The 26,721-nt window shown below is 39.0% G+C and overlaps 1 protein-coding gene across 14 annotated transcripts; it reads right to left on the reverse strand.

The window, feature by feature from the left end:
* Positions 1 to 269: 269 nt before the first annotated feature.
* On the reverse strand, positions 270 to 25,364 carry BCLAF1 (BCL2 associated transcription factor 1). 14 transcript variants are annotated; one of them, XM_035538341.2, is made up of 14 exons: positions 24,642 to 24,765; positions 19,455 to 19,591; positions 18,402 to 18,475; positions 16,280 to 16,403; positions 14,496 to 15,401; positions 12,436 to 12,582; positions 12,154 to 12,323; positions 9,557 to 9,662; positions 8,556 to 8,640; positions 7,683 to 7,858; positions 6,356 to 6,536; positions 2,660 to 2,806; positions 778 to 987; positions 270 to 631 (listed from the first exon to the last, which is right to left on the reverse strand). In XM_035538341.2, the coding sequence occupies exons 4-14, from the start codon at positions 16,381 to 16,383 to the stop codon at positions 626 to 628; spliced, it is 2,238 nt and encodes a 745-aa protein (XP_035394234.1). In that variant the 5' UTR covers positions 16,384 to 16,403; positions 18,402 to 18,475; positions 19,455 to 19,591; positions 24,642 to 24,765; the 3' UTR covers positions 270 to 625. The 14 variants fall into 14 exon arrangements, with proteins under 14 accessions (XP_035394234.1, XP_035394227.1, XP_035394231.1 ...); XM_035538334.2 differs by lacking the exons at positions 19,455 to 19,591; positions 24,642 to 24,765 and adding an exon at positions 25,090 to 25,320 and having other exon boundaries at positions 12,436 to 13,104; XM_035538338.2 differs by lacking the exons at positions 19,455 to 19,591; positions 24,642 to 24,765 and adding an exon at positions 25,090 to 25,252.
* Between the last annotated feature and the right edge of the window lie 1,357 nt (positions 25,365 to 26,721).

Raw genomic sequence — 26,721 nt, forward strand, 5'->3', positions numbered from 1 at the left:
TTCCTCAGGCTACTAACTAGAGAACAGTGACAACTTCACTCTCCAAGATAAAATTCTGGCTGCTCCCTCTAGCAAGAGAATCCAGGTTTATCATTCCATCACCCTGTGTAAATGTGATTCTTGTGAACTAGTGTATAATCAACGTTACGCATGACTATTTGTATTCACTCTATGACCGGATAACTATCATTAAAACCACTTTTAATGAAAAAGCAACACAGTAGTAGTAATCAGTTGATAAAAAAAATGTTCCTCCAAGATTTCAGGTGTGCAGAGCTGCAAGTTTACTTCAGAATAAAACACAGACATAGGGGAGAATCAAAACTTTTAGAGTTGTACTTGACCATATATTTGGACAAAGCAGAATTACACTGCATATAACAAACAGTAAAATTTCTTAAAAGTTGTTACAAATATTTTACTTTCTACCTGTACGATCATTAACATAGTTTACTATATCAAGATTTTTTTTTCTAAAGGCTTAAAACAAAAAACAATCCCTCTAAACTACTTTCCAACAGTAAAATTTAAGTAAAATGCTTACATTCATTTGACAACAAAAAAAAACATATTAAAAATGTTGTGGGGGTGGTGCAAAAGCTGCTCTTTCAGCTTTCTTCCAGGGTTATTCCTGTAGAAAGAAAGAAAATATTCTTTTTGTAAACTGTTCATATCCAAATTCCAAAAATCTTCCAAAGTGATTTCCCCCTGGCCCCCACCATTACTTGAGTTACTGCAAGAAAAGTTGTCTAATCTGCAATTTACTAAGCTGTTTACCTTTTCCTCTTTGCGTCTGTCCTTTTCTTCATTGTTTTCCATTGTTTCTTCTTCATCTTCCACAATCCCATCCCCTTGGTATTTGTCATGTGTCCACTTTGGACTGCTACCTGACTTTTTGAAGTTAAAACGCCCTCTGCCACGCTGGAAGGTACCACGGCCCCTTCCTCTTTTGGCCCAATAATCCACACCATCATCTCTGTCATCATGCTACAATAATACCAAACGATAAGGTTAGAACACCTCTTTGAGTACTGGTACTCTAAACCAAATTTAGACTATAGATAGGAAAACGAGAGAACTTTAACAGTTCAAATAATCTAAAGATCACATTTTGAAGCATGTCCTCACAATTTATAATGCTATAACTTAAAACACCTTGATAAAATTGTTTTAAGGGCCCTTATTAGCTGTGGGTCTACCTATCATGGGTAACAAATCGGCTCTGTCACAGTTTTCAGTCATGAGAAATACGTACTCACTAGTTTTTAGCCCACCTCCCCCCCAGAAATATAATTTTAATGGAAGAACCTCTAAGAATGTGCTTATGAAAGACATTTTACTTTTTTTTTTTTTTAAACTTTAAGGCAGAGAGTTCTTTATACTTATTAAAAAAAGGTAATTGAAGGCAGTTTTCAGGAACCTTGCTTTACCTGTGCAAAGTAGGGCAAATAAGTTTTAAACTACGTTAAGCTTATTAACCACAGAAACTCGATTGTTAATATTAGATTTCAGTTTGCCATCTTGCTACCAAATACAGCCTTACACAGTTTAGCAAGTCTTCTGACGATTGTTCCATGCACTAGATGAACCCTAGATAAATTATTTAATATAAAATGCTTAAAGCAAGGGACACCTACTTCGATTTTTTTTCTTTTACACTTCAGATTTGGAAAAAAGTCCAAATTATTAAACGTATCACACCCAAAGAAAGCAGCTTAATAACAATTATACGTTATCATTAAAATAGTTACAGGGTAGCTTTTTTTAATAAACATTTTTGGAGATGAGAAAAGAATAATGGCTACAGTTGGTCAATTTGCTCTAGCTATCACAGAACTTTAGTGAATAGATCACCACATTTCTAGGTTTATAGGTCAGAAGAGTTTCTATATGGGGAGAGACAAGGAGAGAACTCTTTGAATGAACACAAATTGCAGTTGCATTACTTATTGTACCTGTTACCGTATTATATATACCTGTTAACATATTTGTGAAAAACTTAATGCTACAGGAGAAGGTCTCATATTCACTAAATGTTTTTGATGATGAAGCAATATTCTTAGAAGTTTGCATTGTTAGGGAAACCAGCTGCAGCACAGGCTATGAATTCAGTTTACTAACCTACTTACTGAACAGTAATATCAGCAGTCCTCCCCTCATAACCCAGACTGGAAAAAGACAAAGCTAATGTTGCTTTCTTATGACTTTCACACTACTCAGATAAGAACAGAAAGGTTGCTAATAACAAAGTTGGCCCACATCCATCCACAGCTTTTCCTCATGTTTCACTTTTGCAGATTTCCAGACAAACGTAAAACAAAGCTCAAGTGCCATACACAGATAAATCCAGGAAGATATAGCACACATCTTTTTGCTTTAAAATTTCTTTTTAATAACCTGAGTATGCATTCTTCCCTACCTCACTGATGAACACGTTTTGGAGATGAACTATTATTGCCAGCCTGCTGCAGATTAGACAAGATAAGCAGAACCAGGCACTGCTACAATTCTGTTTTTTTCTTGATTATGTAACTACAGTCACTTTTTGTACATGCATGCGACTTCTATACTTGTAGCTGTCAATCTCCTTAACATCAGATACAAAATGCACTTGGAAAAAACAAAAGCATGCATAAGATATTGAGTTCTCTACACCCACCAAGAAATATTTCTTGCTTTTTGGGGTATATTCAGGATCCCATTCCTCTTCCTTCGGCCTCTTTTGAAAAGTAGTATTTGAGTTGCTGGGACCAGTATTTGTTCCAGCAAAGACTCCTCTGGCTCTTCCTCTGCCCCTAATTCGAAACTGATTAACCAAAATGTTATTTAAGCCATTTACATAAAACCACAAAGAAAAGCTCAAGTTTTCTGTTACTGAAAATGCTTGTTCTGTTCTTAATTACAAGTGTAAAACCATTTTAAAATTTACACATTACCTTACGTAATATATTCAAGCATTCACTTTTATATAACGATTCTCTTAAGAGTTGAAACACATTTGAGTTCTTGGTTTAAATTCACCTACAACCACCAAAAAGAAACTTCCTTTGCCTGCTGGTAAAGCAACCTGTTGTAACAAAAGGTCACAAGAAATTTCTGAAGCTGTTTGCAGACAAAAAAAAAATTAGACTGAAGGAGAGGGAGAACTGTCGAGGGAAAGCAAAATCATTCGTTGAGTCAGCCACATCTGTTATTAGAAAATTATTTGAGAGTACATACAAATCATGCAATTTTCAAGCAAGTGTCCACTTTGTGTTGCTCATTCTCAATTGAGATTCACTGTTGTACTTTACACCAAATTAAATTTCAGATGAGTAAACTCCTTACTCAGAGCATCAACACTATACACAGTGCAGAGTAACAACATCCGAAGTGAAAATAAGCATCTCAAGTGTCCTTTGTATTTTTATTATAAATCAACAGAATTTTGAAGTGTTAGAATTAAAAAGTCATGTCAACAAACAAAATACTTAACTCAATATGCTGAGTAGTAATATATCCAGTTACCTTAGCATGCTAGTCCTTAGCTTGCAGAAAATAAAGAGGAATTTATCCAGATTTCCCCCATTTAAGAGGAACAGAAATGTTAGGCTGGGATATATTGCTTAAAACCTGCTGTCACTACAGAACATGCTTTTCATAAACAGCCTAATATAAAAACGCAGAACTGTGGGTTGTTTTTTTGTTTTTTTTTTTTTTGAGTTAATTGTACAAAAACATGACTGGAAATTAATTTCATTTATTAAAACTAAGTATGTTCCATAAACACAGACAAAAAGATATAATTAACTAACTTGAAAAAGTAGCCCTATGCACACCTGCTTCCACTAAGCTCCAATACCTTTAATGCAAAATTTCTGCTGGACAGCTTTAAAAGTACTTTGGAATCAGACTAGTAAACAGTCTAGTAAAAGGCTCACAAAACCTACAAACATACCACAGAAACAAAGTTGTTTGGAGAATCATTTAGAAAGTGGCATGACTATCAGCTAATGAAAGCTACATAAGAAAGGAAAAGCTATGGTTCATTTCCAACAGCTTTGAAAGTTTTATGAAATTACACCATAAGTAATATCAGCGTGGAAAAAAGGATGAGGAGACAAGATGACGTCACAGCTACTAGTAAGATCGGCATTTCCCAGTATTAGTTCTTAGGACTGAATTCTTTAGAATAGGTACTTTAAGAAGGGTATCTAGCACTTTCCTTGACACTGTATTAACACCTTTTTTTTCCAGGTTATCTTTCCAGCAAAGAAATACAGGAGGTGAAATCCACTAAGGTGTTGCCTTTATAGGCCTATTTATTGCAAAGCTCACCACAAAACTGACAGTGTACATTTTCTATAGGAAGAGAGAGTTCCTTTTAATCAGGGCTGTTATGCACAGAATCCTTTGGAAGTTGGATACTACTGATAATGTTGTGAAAAGATTCTACTCATCTTTCTCTATTCCTATTTCAAAACTACCCATAGCATTTATGTTCTTATACCATGTACAACAATGCTAGAATTAAACATTTTAGTCTGTCAGTAAGCATTAGTGAAAAATCAACACTTATTTACTACCAAACTGACAGCTTAGCTTACATTAAGATTTCCCCTATCCAGCCACCCCAAGGTGTCAAGGCTTCCTGTTCTGGGGAACATTCGCAACCAAAGCATTTTCTTTAATCCAAAAGCAAAGCAGTATTTACTTGAATTCAGTCACTATTAGCCTGAATTAGAAAGACATTCCTACACTAGCCAACCCATAATCTTTCAATGCCACCCAGGCTGTAGCCCTAAGCAAAAGATTTAAGTCAACACGTTGTCCTTCCTATCTAGATTCTCCTGTTCAGACATCGTTTGGTCAGTAAGCCTATGAGTGACCACGCACATCATTAGGGAACATCGCCCAGTTATTTCATAGTCAGAACTGGAAAGTGACAGCAGTTGAACTAGTAGATTGTTAATGAATTTCCAATTCACATCTACTTAAATTTCATGTGAATTACCATCTTTCACAATATGTACAGTCTGGTTTCATAAAGCAGCAAGGCTGCCACTGATTATGAGACTTTTTTCCAACTGATTCTCTTTGAGAGGGTTGAGTTCTGCTTTTGTTTAACGCTGCGCTGTGTTTAACCTTATGCACCCAGAAACTGCGCTGATATTGTCATATCTGACACCTGTATCATCCACTGTTTATACATTTACACTGCATAGCTGTTCCTTAGTATAATTATATATAAGAACAACAAGAAAGGAGGAAAAAGACGCATTTTTAGTGTTAGAAATTTGGAACTTTGAAATTTTCTTAAGTAGCTACAAGCTGTTCAGATGGAAGATTTAAACCTTAACTCAAGTGTTGCACATCCCACATGCATTTCAGACACACTCTTCTACAAAGTTCAGAACTACTACAAACAGTACTCAAGGTACATTCATACCAAACTATGCCTTTTCACCTCTTTTATTTCTAATTACAGGCTACACAAAGGAATTACGAGAAAGAGAATGAAATTACTCCTAATCGTTAAGTCTGACTTTTTTTCCACCTACGAATAGACATTTTTTTCATTAAGGCACTTTTTTTTTTTGGTAACTGTCCATATATTTTCAAGGCCTTTTTTTCCTTAGTCTTTCTAATGTTGTTACATTTCCCAGTGGACTACCAGTACGCTACATTAATATGCAATTTTTTACCTTTAATAATTTTAAGACAACCATGGAGATCAACATGGCGCTTCCCAAACCACATTCCAGAGCTAAATTAATATGCTTTCATCCTCACTGTGGCTAGTCCATGCTGGAGAAACAGTGAAAACTAACAGTATACCACCTCCTCTCCTCACTAGTTTTCAATATTAGTGTCTATTTTTCATTATCTGCCATTCTCTAACAAGTTACAGACATCACACACAAAGGATGGCAAAGCCAAATTGAAAACTATGGGGGGGGGGGGGGGGGGGGGGGGGGGGGAACACAAACTGCAGGGTGTAAGAGGTAACAGATCACAAGATTTCATCTTTACAGAAAGGTCAATTTTAATATTCCATTAGGAAACAGCATAATTACAAGATAGCAAGGAATAAACAAGAAACTGTTTTTCCCACCCTTATACTAGGCTCTCTAATAGTATGCTATTGTATATTTGTACACCAATTCAAACTTCTATTGGACAACGCTGGAAAAATGAAAGGCTTTACAAGCTTGGTACAATCACAAAAGAATTCAAGAACCTACTTCAAGAATCAATGCTACGAAAAATGTCTACCCTAACATTAAGTACCGCAACACTTTGTTTAATCTGTTACACTATAGTTATTGTTAGAGTCTTCATCATTTGGGGGAAGAACAGGAAAAGAGCAACTTACAAAGGTGCCTCTTGGCCTGTTGACTCCTGCAAAACCAGAGTACTCTTTCTGTTCATGGTGAGTTTTGAACTCTTCATCTCTTTCTTTCTTGCAATCCTTTTCTTCTCGAGAACTGGATGAGGAAGAAGATGGGGAGGAAGATGGGGAGGATCGAGCACGGTCTTGCTCTCTTTTTTGCTTACTGAAAAATAAAAAGATACACTGTGTGCTATTTTAAAAGTACTAGACAGTCTGTAACATGCTACACTAAAATGGCTTTATTTATATTTTACAAAAAAACTATCCCCCTTCCTTTTACAAAGTCGCATATACGTTATGTATTTCAGACGTTAAGGTGAAGTATAGTTTCACTTTCCAGCCTCCTCTTACACATTTAAATGCACTACACGTATATTATTGCTAATGAGTTGGAAAGCAGCAGTCTGCAAACTGCAAGGAGTTTTTCCACGTTTTGATGCCATGAAGAGTTTCTGTTACTTTTAAGATCTGCCCTTCCTCTGAGGCAGAAAAACAGAAACCAAAGGGAAGAAAACCCTCAAGGCAAAGCCTTTATAGTACATTTACATAGTTCAGTTTGCACACTGTTTAGAACATACGGCTGCCCTATGTAGGTGCCTGTATGGAATTAGCCAGTGGAAGGTAATGTGGATACCAAAGTCAGAACGTATATGGCAAACAGGAAGCATAAGTAAAAATTCATTGTATATCCAGTACAAAGCAGGAAAATAAATCCCAAAGCCAGACTTTCAGTAATCCCACAATAATTCTAATTTGACCCAACTTACAAGGTTTTTAATAATACTATTCAAAGGAAGGTTATACCTGAAGTAACTCTTACCACTGCTACACAGTATCCACTGAAATATGCTAACATTTTGTTTTCTTAAAAACAGCCCACTGGCTTTAGAAAAAAAATAAAGATTCCCCTTCTCACCCATGTTAAACCTAAATATCAGTAGTATTCTCATACTCTGGGTGTTATGAGTTGAAAAAGTGCGGAATCAAGCATAACGAACCAAAGTTCTTACACAAATTGTTTATAGAAATGTACTGCATTGAAGTCCAACCTCCTGATGTAGCCTGGATAATAGGACAGATTAATTTGTCATTTTTTTTTTCAGTGTTAGCTTGCTATTCCAAAGTTTTTGTCCTCATCCACCATAAGCCGTGTAAAAGACAGATAATACATATTTGCTGTAAAACAAATAATTTTAATTGTTTAAATTTAAACGTTCCAGTATACATTGAAAATTGAAAGCAATTAAGCTTACAATTAAAAAAGGCTAATTGGAAGATAAAAACCTACGGAGAGATTTAAAATATTTACCTGTCATCTTTATAAGATTTGTAATCCTTGTAATCTTTTGAAGTTTTCTCCTGCTTTCTTGACCCACTGGATTCCCTGGAACCCTTTGAGTCTCCTCGCTCTTTACTTCGTTCTTTTCTACGGCGGTCAATGTCATGCCGAAGATCAGCAGAATCACACCTTAATTTTTTATCCCCCTGTAAGCAAAAATATATTTCTGAACAAAATTTTAAAATAAAACACCCAGAAGAGAATCTGAAAAAGCAAATTGTGCCTCCATTTTTAAAAAGGCAAGACAGAATTCACAACAAACTCTTCAGCACTCAAATTGACTTTAAGTGATGCCCTTTACATGCTAGATCCGTATAGAGAACAGCTAAGAACTTACATTTTAAACAAGCGTTCCCATCAAGCCACCACAATATCTATTTTTTGATGCAGACCAACGATAACATATTGTTTGGTAGGTTATTTAAGTATACGTTTTTTTCTGGTTAATTGTTTTTAGCAGAGCACAAACACCTTATCAATTCAGCCATACTACTCACTGAGCACCTCAGTACTTTTTTTTTTCTCCTCATATTCTTTGTCCTTGGGCCGTGTAGCACCACAAAATTTGCCAAGAAGTATCAAAAAGAAGAAGCGAAGAGTGGGAGAAAATTTGACCTTATAAGCCACATTATCAATATGCTAGCATCATGCTACACAGACTAGCTTCTTGGTAAGACGTTTTACTTAAAGAAAAAAACATTCTGAAACACAAATATTCTACATACTACAAATTATTTTATAAGATTGCTGTACACAAACTCACATGAAGGGGAAGTTCAGATTCAAAGTGAAAAACATCACTTTAATTTAGAAATACAGATACAACATTTACTCAGAACCTACTTTTTGACTTTCTTCTTTAAAAGCTCTCTCTTCACCTGCTAAACGGGTATGCTTCCTCAGGGCACTTGGAGAGATGTCAATTCTCCTAAATGAAAAATAAAAGCAGCGTCTAGCCATACAGGTACATGATTGTTTATGGCCTCACACATTTCAACAGAAATCTGAACAACAAGGCACTCTTGCAGAAGAACAAACTTTCTGTATATAAAAGACCCACCATCAGAATAGAGAAGAAAATTATTCTCTGATGTACACAAAAGAAATACATTAAACAGTTTGATTTTTCACATTTCAAGCAGAACTTTCAAGATATACAGAGTATTTAATGAGTTATTTCAAAAGATCAGTGTATATATAGCCAATTCAAAATCCAGCCCCCCAAAAAATCATGAAAACTGATAGCTCGTTGTATAGTTAAAATTATTTATCAGTTAAAGATCTTAGGAAGCTCAATAAGGAATACGGAGATAATATATCCTCACATGCAACACAAATACAGTACACTGCATCATGTAAGTAAAGCACATGATCAGAAACTACATCTGCATGCCTACCTTCTTACCTTTCAGGCTCTCAGATTTCTCAAAAAACTGCTGTAAATTAACAGACACAAAAACTAAAGTAGTATGAGATGGAACATTCACACTGAAGAATAAAGATGCATGTACTGGGCTTCTTTTCATCTTCAAGACATATGCCCCTCAATATTTGAGCACTGCATGTGAGAAAAGTAAATATATCCTAAATGAGATAGAGGTAGAGAAGACATCTGCAACAAAGCCACAGATGAAGCCAGAGTTGGCTCAGATGAGTTTCCTTTTACAGGTTTTTTTTTTTTTATGTTTTTTTTTTTTCCTATTTGTTTTTGTTTGGTTGTTTTTTTGTATTTACATGGGAATTGACAAATTATTCCATACAGATTAGAAAACATTTTGGCCTCTTAAAAGGAATATAAGCAGATATTATTATTATTATTTGAAATATATGCAATTAATGTATACCTATGTATTTCTGGGCTCTTTTGCCGAGTGCAGTGCTCTTCGGTAGCTTTTTGATACGCAGTGAACCTCTCATTTAGGGTCATTCCAGCTGACTTGAAGTATTGCTCTGTTGGTTACAATAGAAAAACACTGTTTCGTTAGTTTAATTCAACTGACAGGTATTTTACTCCTGACAGAAAGGCAAGTAGCAGGCAAAAACAGTATTTTCAGTAAATATATCAGAAAGACAAGCAAGTGTGGGGTCTTTCCTATTCTTACACATTCTGTAATCCCAACAAAGTAACAGTGCACAACATCACTGCAAGCCTACTTAGAACTACACCATGACTGTATTACATCTAATTTAAGCATCATTTACTGATTTGACTTGCTCACTTTCAATGACATTTTATTCTAATGAAATAAAGGAAAAATTTCTTAAGGGATTTTCTACTTTGCCCATCAGACAAAATGAGGTCACTTTGAGTTATGAATACTTGCAAAAAGTGCATTTCACAATTCATCTCAACTTTAACTTAAAATAAGAGCTAATTCAGTGAACACACTTAAGTAACGTATGCTTCAGTAACTACATGAATGATCTAACAAGTCATTTCTTAAAGTAATACAATTTCTTGCTTTGAAGTTGTGATGATAAGCAATCCAAGACAATTAACACATCTATATGTAAATAAATTCATTTAAGCATCTGGCATCTTGGCAAACCTGACAACTTCTCTGACAAGTTCTCTCTTGCTTTCAGAGACAGTTAAATTAGCAACAGCAAACTCAAGTTTTTAAACCAGCTCAACAAATGTGTTTAAATGTAATATAGAAATACATAAAGTCATGAGCTATGAAATGTTACATATGAAGCAAGCTATCTGCTTAACAGGTCAACATACATCTGTATCAACTTACCGCCCGGCATCCAGTATTTGTCTCATAACCAACCATTAAAACTTGAAACGGCCACTACAAGGGTAGTGCCTCAATCATAATTCCATCAAACACAGGAATTTGAGCTAGCAACTCTGTTTTTATGCCATTTTTGCCAGGAAGACAGAAGGTTCAACTTTGCCTGTTTGGCATCTGTATCTTTCAACAGCTATTTTACTTTTGTAACATGGATTTTGCCATTTCAAAACACATTCCAGGACCTAGTTACAATGAAAAAGAAAACATCACTGGGCATTTTCAGCTCTACATTAATAAAGAGCTGTTCAGACTGGTCGCATCACACCAATAATGAACATAACTTCATTTTGTCAAAAGAGTTACTTAAATCTGATCATAGACCACAGCACATCTGAAATGCATAGAGAGGTTCTCCTTTCAAAAAACAGCCATAACTTTACACATACTAAAAACTTGATCAGATACTGTTAAGCTGTCATATTTAACAGTAGATTGTTTAACACACCAAAGTTTACAGGAAAACAGTTCGTTTTGTGATCAACACGTGAGAGTTTCAGTAATATTTCACCTACAGCCTGCACGTGTGCCATATGAGCCAATATTTACAGAAGCTCTCATTGGATCTATCCTTCAGTCTCTTTACTTATCAAGAAAAACAGATAATTTTATAACAAAGGTTTTTATACTCTAAGCAGGTGTCCCAATAACATTTTCAATCTAATATATTAACATAATCTATTATTGCTATTACTTTTTTCTTTGCAAGTAATTCAAAATGCAGGAAGTCATTTGGTCTTAAGTCACCTCAAGTTATTTTGAAAACAAAGACTTTTGAGGGAACCTTAGCACATACCTCTAGCACCAAAATCTTTGCAGTTTTATACGCTAAAGTATCGTTAAAACAATGCTTATAGAGAGATACACTGAAACTTTGGATTTTAAGAAATTATCTACTCTTCAATGAGAAGACTTTAACAGTATGTGACCTAAATAAAATGCATCCACTTTGTCAGATTTTTTCTGCAAGGAATTGTTTACGTCTTCTTATAGTAAGGAACAGCCACTACTGCTAAATTAGAAAATAATTAATATATAATTTATTTAGTGGAGATTTAGCCAATGCCAACTTCCTACCATGAAGAATTTCCAGGTGAAATTTTTGTCTCTAGCATTACAATGCTGTCAAATAAGAATAAAATGAAGTACCAGTGTATTTTAATGTCATTTAGAGCACAATTTCTTACACAATTTCTATTTTGAGACTATAAAAGTGCTTTCTAGTAAACACCTGGCGATGAGCTCTGAGGTGCCCCAAAAGGAGATGCCATTGTACTTACAGTGCAAAAGACACCCGTGAACCCACACTGTACCCCTTAATATAAAATTGTACATTAAAGATATTCAAATAAAACTGAAGAAAAAGACCAATGTAGTACGCTTAAGCTTCACTGAAAAAAAAAAAAAATCAAAACTTTGTGCTACTTTAAAATTTATCAAGAAACATAGTATGACTGCTATTATGCTCTACATCGCTTGCTTTTTGATACTTGCTTCTGATGCTACTTATTCTACGTGTACCTCAAAAGGAAAAGTCTAAATCAATATTAAGAGGGCTGAAATCTTCCCATACTAGAGACAGCAAACAGTCTTAAATGCAGTTGTCAGATGTGTATATTCAGTATGGTAAACTGAACACATACCTTTGACATGATGAACCAAGGACACTATGTGCTGAATAAATGACTCTGACGTGCTTTTGCTGGCCTGTGGCAACTTAATGTGGTCAAAGATGGATCGGAACTCTTGCTCCTTCTTGACGGAATGGACAAGTGTGCTAGCAAGCAGCCTGTCTTTAGTCAAGGAAGCGGGTCTAAAATGCATCAACAACAAAAAAGACACACAAAAAGAAACCACTAGTTTAAATAAAGATGAGCGACACTGCAAGCAGATGGAGAACCGCTTTGTCAAGCAGAATAATTTACCTATTGGAATCATCAAGAGGTACTGGTGCCATTTTGAGTTTAACTTCAGGACGATGGGAGTCACTGGCTATCATTTTGATCCTAAGTGGGCTCTCCTCTCTGAAGGTGGATTTTTCTCTCGCATCCAGATTCTTGTGTAGAGGGGGACTGTAATCAAAGAGTTCTTTGAGCTTTTCAGACTTTACCTGCTCAGGTGACTGAGTTTCTTTCTTCATCGTTCTCTCAGAACTCTTGTCTTCTTCCTTGTGCTTATCTTTTGTTGCACTAGGCCTTTCCACTACATAGCCAGTCTCTTTAGGCTTATAACTTTTCTCGTCTCTAAATCCATCGCTCTCTCTATTGCCCTTCATTGTTATTTTAGATTTGTATTTGGTTCCTTCCTCCTCAGCATTCCGATGAGATGCAGTAGGAAAATTTTTACCCTGATCTGCCAGGACAGACTTTCTGAACTGTCTGTAATCCTCTGTCTCCTCTGTGTCCTCCCCTTCAGAGTCATTAAACTTTTCTTTCCCAGTCTCTTTATCAACGAAATAATCTAAAGTTTCCTGATCCTCCCATTCCCTTTCTCCCTCTGTCCTCCCTTTTTCTGATCCTCTCTCCTTCTGGGCCTCCTTCTCCCTGGTATTACCCCTATCAAGCAGGTATACTCTAGACTCTTCATCTGTGTACCTGTGGATAGCAAAGAAGAGACTGGTAACTCTGGATTGCATTCATTCCAGTTCACTTGCATTCCTCTTTTGTGCCATTCCCACACCACCAACTAGAAAATACATTCCTCCGAGCCATTCGACTTTAGCAAGTAACTTTCTGCACACCATTAATACTGTACCAACTGCCATTTATGTACTACTGGAAGCATCTGAAGAAAATAATGCCTTTCCGTAGAACATGTAGAAATTGTCCATTCAAGTTTATAAAAAGTTAGAGGTTGGTTGGTTTGTTTATCCTGGATTGGTACACAGCTTCACATACTCTTACACCAGCCATTTTTTTCCTTCAAGTTCACATAAACTTTGATAACTCAAATCTGAATTACTCTGACACAGACTTAATTCTTCATTCACTACAGTCTGTGTAAGCAGGGAACCTTCAGAAGGCATCTCTCCTATACATCAGAGAGCTGTATGTCCTAACCACATTTATAAATTAACGATTGTAGCCACTGCCTTGTCTATACGCTATCTTCACATACGTCCAGCTGCAATACATCTAACCTAGAGCAAGTCAGACGTTTGTTCTTCTATCAGGGTATTTTTACACAATAAATCACTAACTGGACAAATTCATTTAAAAACATATAATCAAATCTATATAGCATAGTCTTTACCATAGTTTATCTTTGTTAATTTTGTAAGAAATCCACTGAAGTACATAGTACTGTTGCTAGACTGTTCCTTTCTAATGTAAGATTTTTACAACTTTTTTTTCCCCAATTACTACTGTATCAAATATATCAAACATCGAGCATAACAATTTTATGCTATTTGGAAAAATGTACAATCCACTTCAGACACTGTCCCTTTTATCGATAGGATTGTATTCCAAGAATATCAAGACCTACCCTCTTTCTTAAGTAATGCAAGTCAAGGCATCAAAGTTGTCATACTTCACCACACAATAAGCAATGAATGCTGCTTACGTTAACAAAGAAATCATTGCGCATCTGGGTTTTCAAACTTCCAGAAGATTTGCATTTCAAATTACATGAAGCATTAAAATGTTAAAGTACTTTAACAGAAGTCACTGTCAAACAGGCATGTCTGATCCACTAATCCAACTGAGATTTTTCTTAGCAGTGAATAGGATACAGGCAAATAAACTGTGAAGGAACAACACAAAACAAATTTTCCTCAAGGATATAGGTCCCTATCTCTACTAATCTCTTGCCAATAGCTTGAAGAGTCTTTAAGGAGGAAGCTCAATTCCAACTAGACTAAAATTAGTAAAAATATTCAGGAGAATCCCAGCCCGAATTTCCAAGGCACAGTGATGATCTTGTCAAAATTCTGTTACAGATAGCATTTTAAGATGCAATGCTAATTGCATAGTTTAATTCTTACCTTTTCAGAAACTTTCCACCTTTTGCAGTTTCCTGTTCTCCAGTCTCAGGATAAAATGAACGTGCTCGAGGCTCCTCGCGGGGAGCACTCTGTGATGGGATTGTCTTTGCAGGGCTTCTCCTCGAAGGGATGTGATGCAATGGGCTATTCTGAGAAGGACTATAACGGCTAGAACCATTTCCAAGAGAACCAGAGCCAGACCTCTCAGGACTATGCTGAATGGAATGGGAATGTTGAGGTGTGTCCTTTGCTGAGTGGACTGTGCTAAGCAAAGGGGCTTCAGAGCAAGATGAACTCTGACTAGGTGGGGTGGCAATAGAAGGACTATGGGGTGACCTTGGACTGTTATCATATGCTGAAAGGCCAGGCCAAATGTCGCCAGAAGCTGCTGATGATTTGTTAAAATCGTCAAGAGACTCTGATGGGTCATGTTCAAATGTATCTTTCTGTTCATCTTGTGATTTATTTTTCAAAGGGCTATCTTGCAAAGGAGCCCCTTCAGTTTTCTTTGCCTGCTTTTCCAGAGACCCACGTCTTTTGGAAGAGACAGGTGATTTGCTGTATGGGGATGAAGAACGAGATGAAGAGGACCTTGGGGACCTGGAAGATCTGTAAGATCGACGAGATCTGCTCCGGGACCTCTGTGAAGACACAGACCTTCGCTTTGGACTTCTGGAACGTGAACGGCCACGCCTAGGACTTCGGGAGTGTCTTCGGTTCCAGACAGGCCTATAACCTCCACGATGGTATCTACCACCTCCTCCTTGATAATACCCTCTACCTCTTCCTCTGTAACCATAGGGGCGTCTCATTCCTCTATTATTCCTGTAATCTCTGCGATAATCTCTAGAATACATACGATCCCTGCTGCGAGATCGCGAATACGTCCTTGAACGAGACCTAGAACTAAAAATTAAAAAGCAAATGTCAACATTTGACAATCAGAGAGAGGAAAAGTGTCTCAAGACTAAATGCTCATCTCTCAAATGCAGTCAGAATCGTAAAGAAGGCAGACTAACAGTCTTAAAGTAAATTCTTCAATATATCTTCATTACTTATTCCTGTCTCATAAAGGATCTTAATAAACATTGGTTCTCTAAGGACTGTGAAATTTAAGACTTCAGCATCACAAGATTAAGACATTACCAGCCTCAATGGTTTGCCCTGCTATTTCATTAGAGATTATCACCACTCTGGAGCATGGCATTCAGTTCCTCAGCCACCACCACGGTTCACAGCCTGGACCATGAAGTTTCATCACCTCCAGTTTAATTTATTATGCCAGCAGACAGCAGCAGCTGGTGAGACCATAAACGTTAAATTCAGCCACTCCTTTTATTAAAGATTGTAACATCCACTAGTAAGAAAGTGGAGGAAAAGGCTGGAGGCAACTGAGAAGACATGGCACAGAAAAGCTTATCTGCAGAAGCCTCAAGTTACTCCAGATCTGAAAAGCTACGTGACAAAGACAGAATAAGCCCCAGGGAAAAAAATGGACAAAGAAAACATCATGTGAAGGGGGAGGGGAGAATGAAACCAACCACAGTATAAGAAGAAACAGTGGCATTCTGATATTATCCTGAGATAAAGGAAAAGGGCAAAACAGGCAAAGAGTAAACAATTAGAATTAGTTACATTCACAGCAGAATTTACCTACTGCCTAAAATGAAGTAAAATACTAGGCTCACTTTTGCCACAGATTCATGCAAGTGTAAAATAATTATGATACAAACCCCAATAGACTAAAAGCAACTTCTCATGCAGTAAGTAAGGCATCAATTTACCTGTATCTCTTTTTTCTAGAGTGTGATCTGGATCTTGACCTAGAGCTGGACTGAGATCTGGATTTTGATCTCGAAGAATGTGATCTAGAATTAGATCGACCCATTTTTCCCAGTAGATACACTCCTTCCCAAATGGAAAAGCAGTGAGGGGAGGGGAAAAAGAGGGAGGAAACTATTTAGAGACCATGTAAATAATATGAATGAATATGGTTTTTATATTCTAAAATTATAATATTAGAAAGAGGTATAGCATTTCCTAAAAAAAACAACTTTGGAGACAATAGGAGTACATTTATTAATAACTTAAATCTCAACGTATGACAATTTAAAGAACCTAACGCTTAATTTAACACAGCTACAGTGCAAGCAGTTTGTTTGAGAAGATAACAATTGAAGGCTTCCCAGGTTTAACTGCAAACTGATCCTAAGGAAGGAGAAAGGTAGACAACAGGAAAAAAAAACATTTCTACAAATTAAGACAGAAAATGCAAGTCTGGACTATTACATATTTGTGATCTAAATCTGAACTAAACCTAATCTAAAACTAAATTTAAATCTTCTATTCATTTTGTATAGTTTACAGTTATCACAATAAAATACTGCCCAGACCTGCCAAGTTTTTGTTTTGCTGTTGTTTCATTTTGTTCCACAAAATGAAGGCACCACAGCTAATCTGTCTGTTCCAATATTCCACCAGTCAATATATCCACCCCACACCTTATTTTTTAAGCTACTTGCAAAATCCCTAGCCAACTAAGATTTTAACAATAACTTGATAAAGAATACAGCTCACAACAGAATTTAACAATCTTCAGCTCAACACAAGATTATAAGCATTGAGTCCTACCTAAATGGAAATAATCTCATAATAGACTTTCCAATAGATTTTTTTTCATGTACAGTCATAAGAAACATTTAGTATCTATTATTACTAACCATAAAAACACACCTTTTCTTTTGCAACCACTAAAAAAAATGATTTCGTTTAACTAATAACAACTTTGCCTCATTAATATTTTCTTTTGAAACTGCCCAGCTTTAAAAATAGTGAGTGACATGAGAAAACCCCAATATAAACTGTTGACAAGTAACTATTCACATTTTCAGGCCTTAATATGCTCAGTATTTATAATTATTAATGTTTAATAACCCTCAAAGCAAACTTATGTATTGTAAACAAGAATAAAAGGCCTGAATTATTGTATTGAAAATACAAGCTCAATACAGTAAGCACGCTTTGTCACAAGGAAATTTACATAATCTTTCTTGTTACGTGGGAGATGTATCAGTTATGTAAACACAAATAAACGGCATTGTAGCTTAACATTAACAAAATTACAGAGATTTTATACCCACATAAGCAAACCCGGAAGAAAAAAAAATACAGACCAACCTTTCCCTTATCACTGGTCACTTTTGCCCCATATAACTTTCCCCCATCAGAGTAGCAAAGAGTTTGTGTGGCCCCAAAGAGATAATCTCATCTGAAACTAGCCCAGGGGAAAAAATATAATAAATAATATATATAATTTTAATTAGAAATCTAGTTTAGGCTAAGAAAGATTTTTTTTTTTTTTTTTAACTTGGAGAAGAATATGTTGTAAGCTGTCTATAAATTGCTCCTTCCATTAAAAAAAGCAAACTCACATAACCTATACTCAGGTTGGTTCTAATTCTTTGGGTTCAATTAAACTCACAGAAGATGGACTATAATCTCTTACGTTTAAATGCTTCACAGGCAACAAATTTAGAGTTTTTAAACTGTTGCAAGACATGAAGTATACTGATTTTCCTAGAGCGATAGAAAAAAATGTTTTGCTATTACAAGGAAACTTCAGGCCAAACTTTACATGTGCAATAAGTTTAACACAACCCAGTCTCCGTTTTAAAAGAAAAGGAATGTTTGATTTTCCCAGTATTTAACAATAACACTTGCATTCTTATGTAAGACAAGTGTGTATACACTGTACAATAGTTGACCTTTACAAGAGTTGCATTAATTTCAGAGATTTACATAGTTCAGTTTATCACAAGCACAAATTTTAAGAAAACAAAATCAATTCTCATTTTAAATGTTTAAGTTCAATCAGAACATTTAAAAATAGAATTAAATTAATCTTACCTCAAACCGCTGGTCGGTGCCAATGAAGCAATTATTTCAAAATTCTCTGTTTGTGCTTTCAGCAATACTGATCCCTATAGAATGGAGAAAGAGACCGTCAGAGAGACGCACTTTTACTAAAAGATCAGTAACTCCTTTTGCTGAAGTAGTTCAAACATTAAACTGTTTATCATGAAAAGGTAACACTTCAGAAATGGCAAATTTACTCCCGGACTGGATGAAGCTGCATGTTAAAGACTGGAGCAGCTGAAGAGTTAGCCACTGCCAAGGGGCAAGCCCTACTTCCCTTCCATTTGTGATCACTCCTCCTCCTGGCTTGCTTCCAGTCCTGCATAACCTTCGCAACAGCCCTCACACCCGTCGGGTCCTTCAGCGAGAAGGCTTCTGACACCCAGAGACCACTTCATACGGCTAGGTCAACTAACTGGCTTCACGAAGGCCCAAACGAGTGCCACAGCTGGGTTATGGGGGAAGAGAACAGCACGCAGCCAGTTGGACGGGGCAAAAAGAACAGTGACAAACTCATACACAACTTTGAATTCTAACATACAGCCTTGGACTTATCTGGAGTGATTTTTTTTTTCCCCAAAAAGGATATTGGGCTGGGAATTTAGCACAACAATAAAAGCTTTATTTTTAGGTTTCTCTGCAGCAGGAACTCTTCTTCTTCTTCTCTCTCTTCAGGAGCACAAAGCATAACTGTAATAACGAAATCAGTCTCAAAAGTACAAACTTTTCACTGGTCTCAACCTAAGTTACCTCAAAGCCTTAAGATACCCACACAAATATGCATACATATGTGCATACACATTTGTAATCTGGCTTGACATTAAGAAAGCTTCCAAATTCCACCAAAGTGACTCCAAATTTTGTCCCAGTTCTATACAGATGGATCTCCCAGAAATTCTGCATCTCAATTTATTCTTTAAAGCCAAAGCCAGAAGACATTCACTGCTCCTCTATCATGCTTGTTCAGATGTTTTTAATGTTTCCCTCATCTAAAAGAAATGTAGCACTTGTTTTTATAAATCCTACTATCAAAATTCCACTTACCATTCACTAGTAGTGACCAAGATATTTCCAATTTCTACAAAACACATGCTTTAATAAGAATAAGTTTTTACTTCTCATCATCAGCAAGCATGAGTCTCTGAAGGAGTACAGTAGTATCGGACCATTTCAGATCTTGTCTAGACAAAAGGCGAGATGGTATTAGCTAGCAAAGGTTAATTAAGGCATTCAGAAGTCTAATACAGAAAAAGCAATACAAACTTCAGCTAAATGGTTGAAGTTCAGTCCTAGATTTTAAAATCAATATTTAACACACTTCAATGCCATCTCTACTTCCAACTTTTTATTACAAATAATCGCTTAGTGTTAACTGAAATTCAGAATCCTATTTTAGATGAGCTTTTATGTCCTAGGGATACAGAACAAGACAGTTACTTCAGCTTTAAAACCTCTAGGCAGTAGGCAGAATCTTAAATTACTGTAGCTCAAACCCTGGCAACCACTCCTGCACAAGTTTTAGGAATTCTTCCAGCAGGTGGAAAAGGCGATAAGTAGCTGTTTTCCTTTTTTTTATTCTCTTTTTTTGTTTTTTCAAACAGACACTGGATATACCATGTCCAACCACGGCAGCTAAAATGTATCTACTACCCTTCTTGATAAGGACTTTAAAAAATATATATAAAATACTGAATTAAAATAGAAAAAGAAAACGAATACTGAATAGAAATTTTCAACTATTTTCAGCTTTGTTTCCATTTAATCGTAGCAGCTAAAAGCTTGACATGCCCAATCTTTTTTTTTTTAAAACAACTCTTAAGAACAGAAGTCAAAAGACTGTTTAGCTGGTTTTTGAATAAAGGTTTGCCTATGTAAATATTCTTACAACATGAAAGAACTGAGGAATTGATTAACCTCTCTTAAAGCTCATATTGGTACATCCAGAACTACCTGGGAAAGCAGTTTCTTTATAATAGTAAGCTTCTACACGCTTCACTCTTCTGCAGAAAGTAGGTATTCCTCTGAAAGCGTCACAACTACAAAACATTGTTTCGTGGTATCATACAAATCACCTGCAGCCCCTTCCTGTGGACTCTCCTGTGCCCCCTGTCACAGTCTGAAGTTGCAACATCACCTCAGGTAACAACAAAAAAGAGGTGCTGAGCATGGTGCTTCTAAGCAAAAACATTGAAATCCCTAAAGCAAAAGAGTAGCTCTCTGTTCGCTGCATGAAGCTCATCTCTGGACCAGCCTCAGAAGAGGCCCAGAGGCTGCAAAGGTGCACATGAATAACGTGATGCAAGATGCCGTCATCAACACCGAGTCTTTTAAGAAGGAACAAAGACCGCTAGAAACACGGTCTATACCTGAAACACCAATGCTGTTCTGGCCACACAAACTTCTTTTTCCCTTGCTTTCTACCCCACATGTGGAGAAAGAGGTGCTAGGCTCTCAAGCATTTCACCCCAATGCTAGAAAAATCGGGGTATTACAAAGGAAGCTGCTGCAGCTCCACAATACTTTAAATCAGAATAAGCTGGCACCACTAGCGTAAAGGAACAGTCCCACCTTTCCTACCCTTTGTTAGCTCACGTTCCTGATTGTCTTTTCCAGCAAAACGATTTGTGCAGCCACATTGGGAATTGGCTCACAAAACATGGAACACCAGCACTGGTTTCAACACAAGTGACTTTTCTGATATGGCTCATGACACAGCCCCACAAACACTTGGCACAAAAAGCCCCAAAAACTTGGGCCAACACAGGGGAAGTTACAATAGCCAGCAGCCAGGACTGCTTCCTTTGGCAGCAGCACAATCCCCAAACTTCTCTGAAACTAGCTTGGGAAAAACCACCAGCAGCAATCAACCTGGATCTTTAGCTTTTTAACCTAAAAAAAAAAAAAAAAAAAAGGTGTAGGTTGCTGTGTCAAGGTTTGGTTTTCCTTTCTTTCTTTCTTTTTTTTTTTTTAAATGAAATTAATATTGGGTCACATCCAGGACCACAAAGAGAGTCAAGAGATGTTTCTTACCATAACAGCGTACGTTTGGGTGTCTTGTACCAGCCTGAGCCAGTAAGCATGACCACCAAGCAAAACAAGATACACAACAGGATCAGGCTTATCCTACTGCAAGCAAAACAATGAAGAGGAAATAGCATTTGCTATGTTCGAAAGAAAAATAAACGACAAAAAAGCTAACACTGACATTACTTCCAGTTTCTTTTACGCATTACTTTTAAGAGCCTCTACTTACGCCACTGATGTTAAAGCTTTCAGAGTACGCAGACCACAGATAAAACCTATCAGCTAAACACACCAACTCGGCAGCTCTACACCACATGGAAGTCTTTGACGACATTTTAGGACAGCTACCCCAATTTACATTAGCAAACCACTATATTTTAGCTGTATTTTACTTACACTTACTTAGTAGCCTATATTACTCTTGTTTAAGCATTACTTGAAACCTGTCAGCAAGATTTAAGTCAAAAATCTTGTTAAAGTAATTCACAAGCTGTTGCCAAGATGCATTTTCATTCAGAGATTCAAGCTTACAAAGAAATAAGGATTATACAACTGGGACAAAACAACAAGGGGGGATAGGACAACCTTCAAGAAATCGCACAGTATCTGTAACAGTCGCTGCTAAATTAGAAGTCAGTCTTAATGAGACAGTGGTGTATGGCATCTATTCAGCGCTTGCCTATCTGCCACAAAATAACCACACTTTCTTATCCGTTCTCTACCTCCCAGCCTTTTTTCGTAAGTAAAAAAAGTCCACAAGCTAACAGCAGTACATCACAAGTAGGAACAGAACACATTTCAGCAGTGACTATAAGATAATCATTGCTCAGAACGCTACAAATACTAAACTACCATAATGAATTTAACTAAACTATCTTGGGTAGTACAGGTAAGAGCTAAGAAACATTTTTCCCCCTCTTTTCTTCCCGTGTAAGATCATCTTCATAACACTCACACAGTTACAAAGACTAAACAGCCCCACGTAAAAATTACAGCATGAGAACTCAACTGAAACAGTAAAATATAAAAGGAATGTTTGTACATTTTATGTACAGAAACTACATTATTTTCCTAAATTATTTTCTTTATAGAAAACAATCTAACTGTAAATTAAGTTAAAAACCAGCATCCAAATATTAACAAAATCAGTTCTGTAAAACCATCATATGACTGACAGCTGTTCTTTGATGTAAAACAATAGGCAAATATTAGCATGTTTCTCCTGTAACTAACAACACAGAAATCAAAATGACTATTTATAAGAATTTTGTCTATACACATAAAGGCATTGGTGTGTTTTTCGTTATCCAAAGCAACAAGATATCTAACCTTGTTTTGTTTTTCTGTTGTTATTTGTTTAACAGTGTTTTGATATGCCCTTAGAGAGTGGTTTCTATGATCTCTTTGCAGAAGCCTGTGAGCATGCTGTGAACACAAAAAGGCTGTCTTCCTTCCCTTCCTTACTTGTTCCAAGGCTGATATTCACCTAGGTGCTTGGTGAGCTGGATCAGTGAATTGATCCAGGACAAAACTACTCTGCAGAAAAAGATACGGCTGACTTTTGAGCCACATCAGCTTCCAGACCCAGCTTACAGCAAGGCTGTGGGAGGGTCAGTGCCAGCACAACGGCAAAGCAGCAATGCACTTTTTCACAATACCTTTGGAAAAACTCTCCCACGTCAGACCTAACACAGTTGTAACCCGAAGACCTGCATTCTTCAGTAGTTTCCTTCACCTACCTCTGCTACACGTAAACAAGCCCCAAATGCTCTGTGGCATTCCTCAAGCCCGTACATCACAATCGCTCCTTCACAACCAGCCTGAATCTAATCCATCCAAATACCTGCACCCTAGCTACAAACAACAGCTCCCTGCTGACCCTTTTTAAATTCCTAAAACCACTCCAAGTTTTCTGCATTCTCAATGGCAACAGGAACTTCTCCCCGTAGGTGTGCCGTGCCACATCCCCAAGAAAGATGCCCTCAGCTACAGCCTTCACCCATGGCCCTGCTGTTAGAGCCAGGCCCACAAAAGCCTTGCTCAAGCGGTGGAGTCAGTCGGTGCTGAGGAGAGAGGCCGTCTCCGCCGAAGTACTGATACATGTAAGGCACTAAACCTCTTCCTGCCATTCAGCACTGCCTGTCATTCAACGCCAGAAGGGATGAGTAGGAGGAAGCAAGTCCTACCCTCCCTGCCACAAGAAGCTGCGTGCTTGAAGCGCTCCTCTAAGCCAGTCTTTGCCCCTTCTTATTTAGCCCCCTTTTGTCTAGGGCAATGTGAAGAGAAAGAGAAAGGAGGAAGAGAAAGACAACAGCGAGACAGCATTTTCCTGGAACCCCACGCTCTAAATCAATCCCTTCCCACACTGAGAACAGCTATTCCGAGGGACGGTTTTATACACTTACAATAAACCAACCATTACTCAATCAAAACTCCTTTGTTTTGCATGCCCCTGGGTCCTTCTGTAGTAAAACGTAACAGCTACTGCCAGGGCCAAACTCTGATCTTCGAGATAAACAAGTGACGAGATGTAATGCCTTAGTAAAGGATTGCTACCACAGGCTGAAGAAAGATACCATTTTTTTGTCAGAAAACCGAAGATCGCGAAACAGACAATAAACAAAGGGCAAGATGCTGCACAGGCTGCAGAGCACGCACTAGAAACGAGCAGGCCTCTCTCAGCAAGGGGCTCAAAACCCACTGCAACCCCTGACTGACGGTATTTCTGGGCAGGGCGGTCAAAGCTGAAGGAAGCGCGTTGTATTTAAGGTACCAGCGCCTGACCAGCACTCACCCCCGAGAGCAAGCTCCTGCCACAGGCCCGATGCCGCGCAGGGCTCACCCCTATCCCCTCACAGCGCTCCCGCCTCACGGCGCTGCCCCTCACGGGGGGGCCGCGGGCCCGACGCGCCACGCAGGCCGCCCCCAACCCCGTCCCCTCAGCCCTCAGCTCTACCTTCAATCCCGGGGGGGCTCCGCCAAGGGACGAAGCCGCCGGGGGCCGCCTCAGGGCGCTGAGGGCCGGACCCTGCCCCTCCTCACCGGGGGGGGGGGGGGGGAGGGGGGGGAAATGGCTGCGGCGCGCGGAGGTCACGCGGCGGGGGGGGGAAGGGCGGGGCGCGTGCACGGCGCGGGGGGGCGCCCCTCTGCGCGGCCTCCTCCTCCTCCTCCTCCTCCCCGTCCCGGTCCCCGCCGCCCCGCGCTCACCCTCCGGCCGCGCGGTGTCACGGCAGCCCGCCGGCCATCTCCCGTCGGGGCGGAGGCGGCGCGGGGCCCTCACAGGAACGAGGCACCATCGGCAGCGGTGGGGGGGGGGGGAGCGGCCGCCGCCGAGCCGCGCGTCACATCCGCCAAGGGCTGAGGCGGGGGGGACGCCCGCCCCGCTCGCCACCCCGCCGCCATCTTGGTTGTGGGTAGCCGGCCGCAAGGAAGATGGCGGGCGGCGGGGCGGAGGGGGCGGGGGTCCCGGCGCTGCCCTGCTTACCCTGCCGTGTCCCGTCCTCTCCTCTCCTGCCCTGCCCTGCGCTATGTCCCCCGCCCCATGGCTGCGCCGAGCCCCGGTGGCCGCAGCCTTTGTCCCCTCCCGCTCAGCCGCGAGGAGAAACCCGCCGGCTTTCCCCTCACGTCGTGGGGGTGCGTGCCGCGGCGGGGTTACCTGCCGGGCAGGGAGCGCGGCCATCCACGGGCGGTGCCTGAGAGCCGCTGGCTGCGAAGCGGGGCCCGGCCAGCGGCTCAGCATCAAGCGGCATTTGCATCCGGCGGTGCCGCGCCCCAGGAAGGAGATGGGCTCGCGGCACGGCAGCGCTTTACTGCAGTCGCTTTTGCGGCAGGCGCCCGCACGGCGCTGAGTTGCGGCGCATCAGTGCGGCGGGCCCCGGGAAATCACCTCAGGGCTACGCAGAGGCGTGTCGGCTGAGCGCGTCCTGAAGTGGCAGTTTACACTACTCAAATCACACATTGCCGTTATATTCTTAAAAAGGCAGAGTATTTATGAGGCAAGACAATATATAGAATCAAAGAGTCATTAGGGTTGGAAAAGACCTTCAAGACCATCTGGTCCAACCATCCCCCTACCACCAATGTCACCCACTAAACCATGTCCCTAAGCACCACGTCCAACCTTTCCTTGAACACCCCCAGGGACGGTGACCCCACCACTACATAAATAAGAGCAGGAATAGATGGGTATGCACAGTTTTTGCTGAGTTTTTAAATTCAGGGGACAATGGCTGATACGCAGCCCAAACCAACTGATGGAGGAAAAAGGAATGGAAGATGGCAAGCAGACATAACCCTGAAATGTTGGTCTGCTCTTTTCCATGTAGAGAAAATAAAGCACTGCTTACTTACACCTAACCTATATGGCTGTTTTATCAATACAGTATATCATTTATTTTGGCTGCTAAGTACTTCAAGCATAACTTTCTAAGGAGGCAGCAACCAATGAATTGCCTGTGCCACAACAAAAACACAGTGGATGTTTTCGTTATGACCAGCTTCAGTTAACTGATGAGCAGCCTGGCCCACACACAAGTTCCCTTCCTCCTTTTTCACTTTTTCCTTTACGAGGTAACTAACCTGTAACTCAAGTGCAGCCCATGTGCGACAGCTTTTGCTATACACAACAATTAGACTGTTAATGTGGGAGTGCTTGACAATGAAATTGCGGGCTGGAGTCAGCTTGCTAGAGCTGGTAAGGTTTCCAGAATTCTTGTGGCTGCACACAGACATTTCTTAATGGCCCTGAAGACTTGTGTGATGCTTGTGTCATTTCCCTTCAGTGAATTTGCATATCAGCATATTAAGAGTTGGACTTGATGATCCTTGTGGGGCCTTGCCAACTTGAGATATTCTATGATTCTCTCCCCTCATTTTTCTGAGATATGTGGGATATATCTTATTGGGACAATTAGACAGAGTGGTTACTTCTACTCTTCAGATCTCCGTTGTATTTAAGACAACATAATAAGGGTCCAGAAGAAAAAATATATATTATAATATGAAACTTTTTTCAAATATATTTTAATTATTTCAACCGTATTTGCCTAATGACAAATAGTACACTTTTTTTTAAAGCTTTGCTTACTGCCTTATTTTATCAGGAATTTGACATCTGGGCTGTAGGCTACATGATCCTTCAGTGCAACACCGGGACCTGTGCCTTGAAACACATCACACAGGTGTTTTTTGCAGGGCATTGTTTATTAAACACAACCCGATGGCCTCAGGTCACCTCTGTTCTGCAAGCTTGTATACTTCTTCAAGTACTTGACTCCCTGCTTTTGAG

The sequence above is a fragment of the Cygnus atratus genome, chromosome 3, assembly GCF_013377495.2.
Source record: "Cygnus atratus isolate AKBS03 ecotype Queensland, Australia chromosome 3, CAtr_DNAZoo_HiC_assembly, whole genome shotgun sequence".
Classification (NCBI taxonomy): domain Eukaryota; kingdom Metazoa; phylum Chordata; class Aves; order Anseriformes; family Anatidae; genus Cygnus; species Cygnus atratus.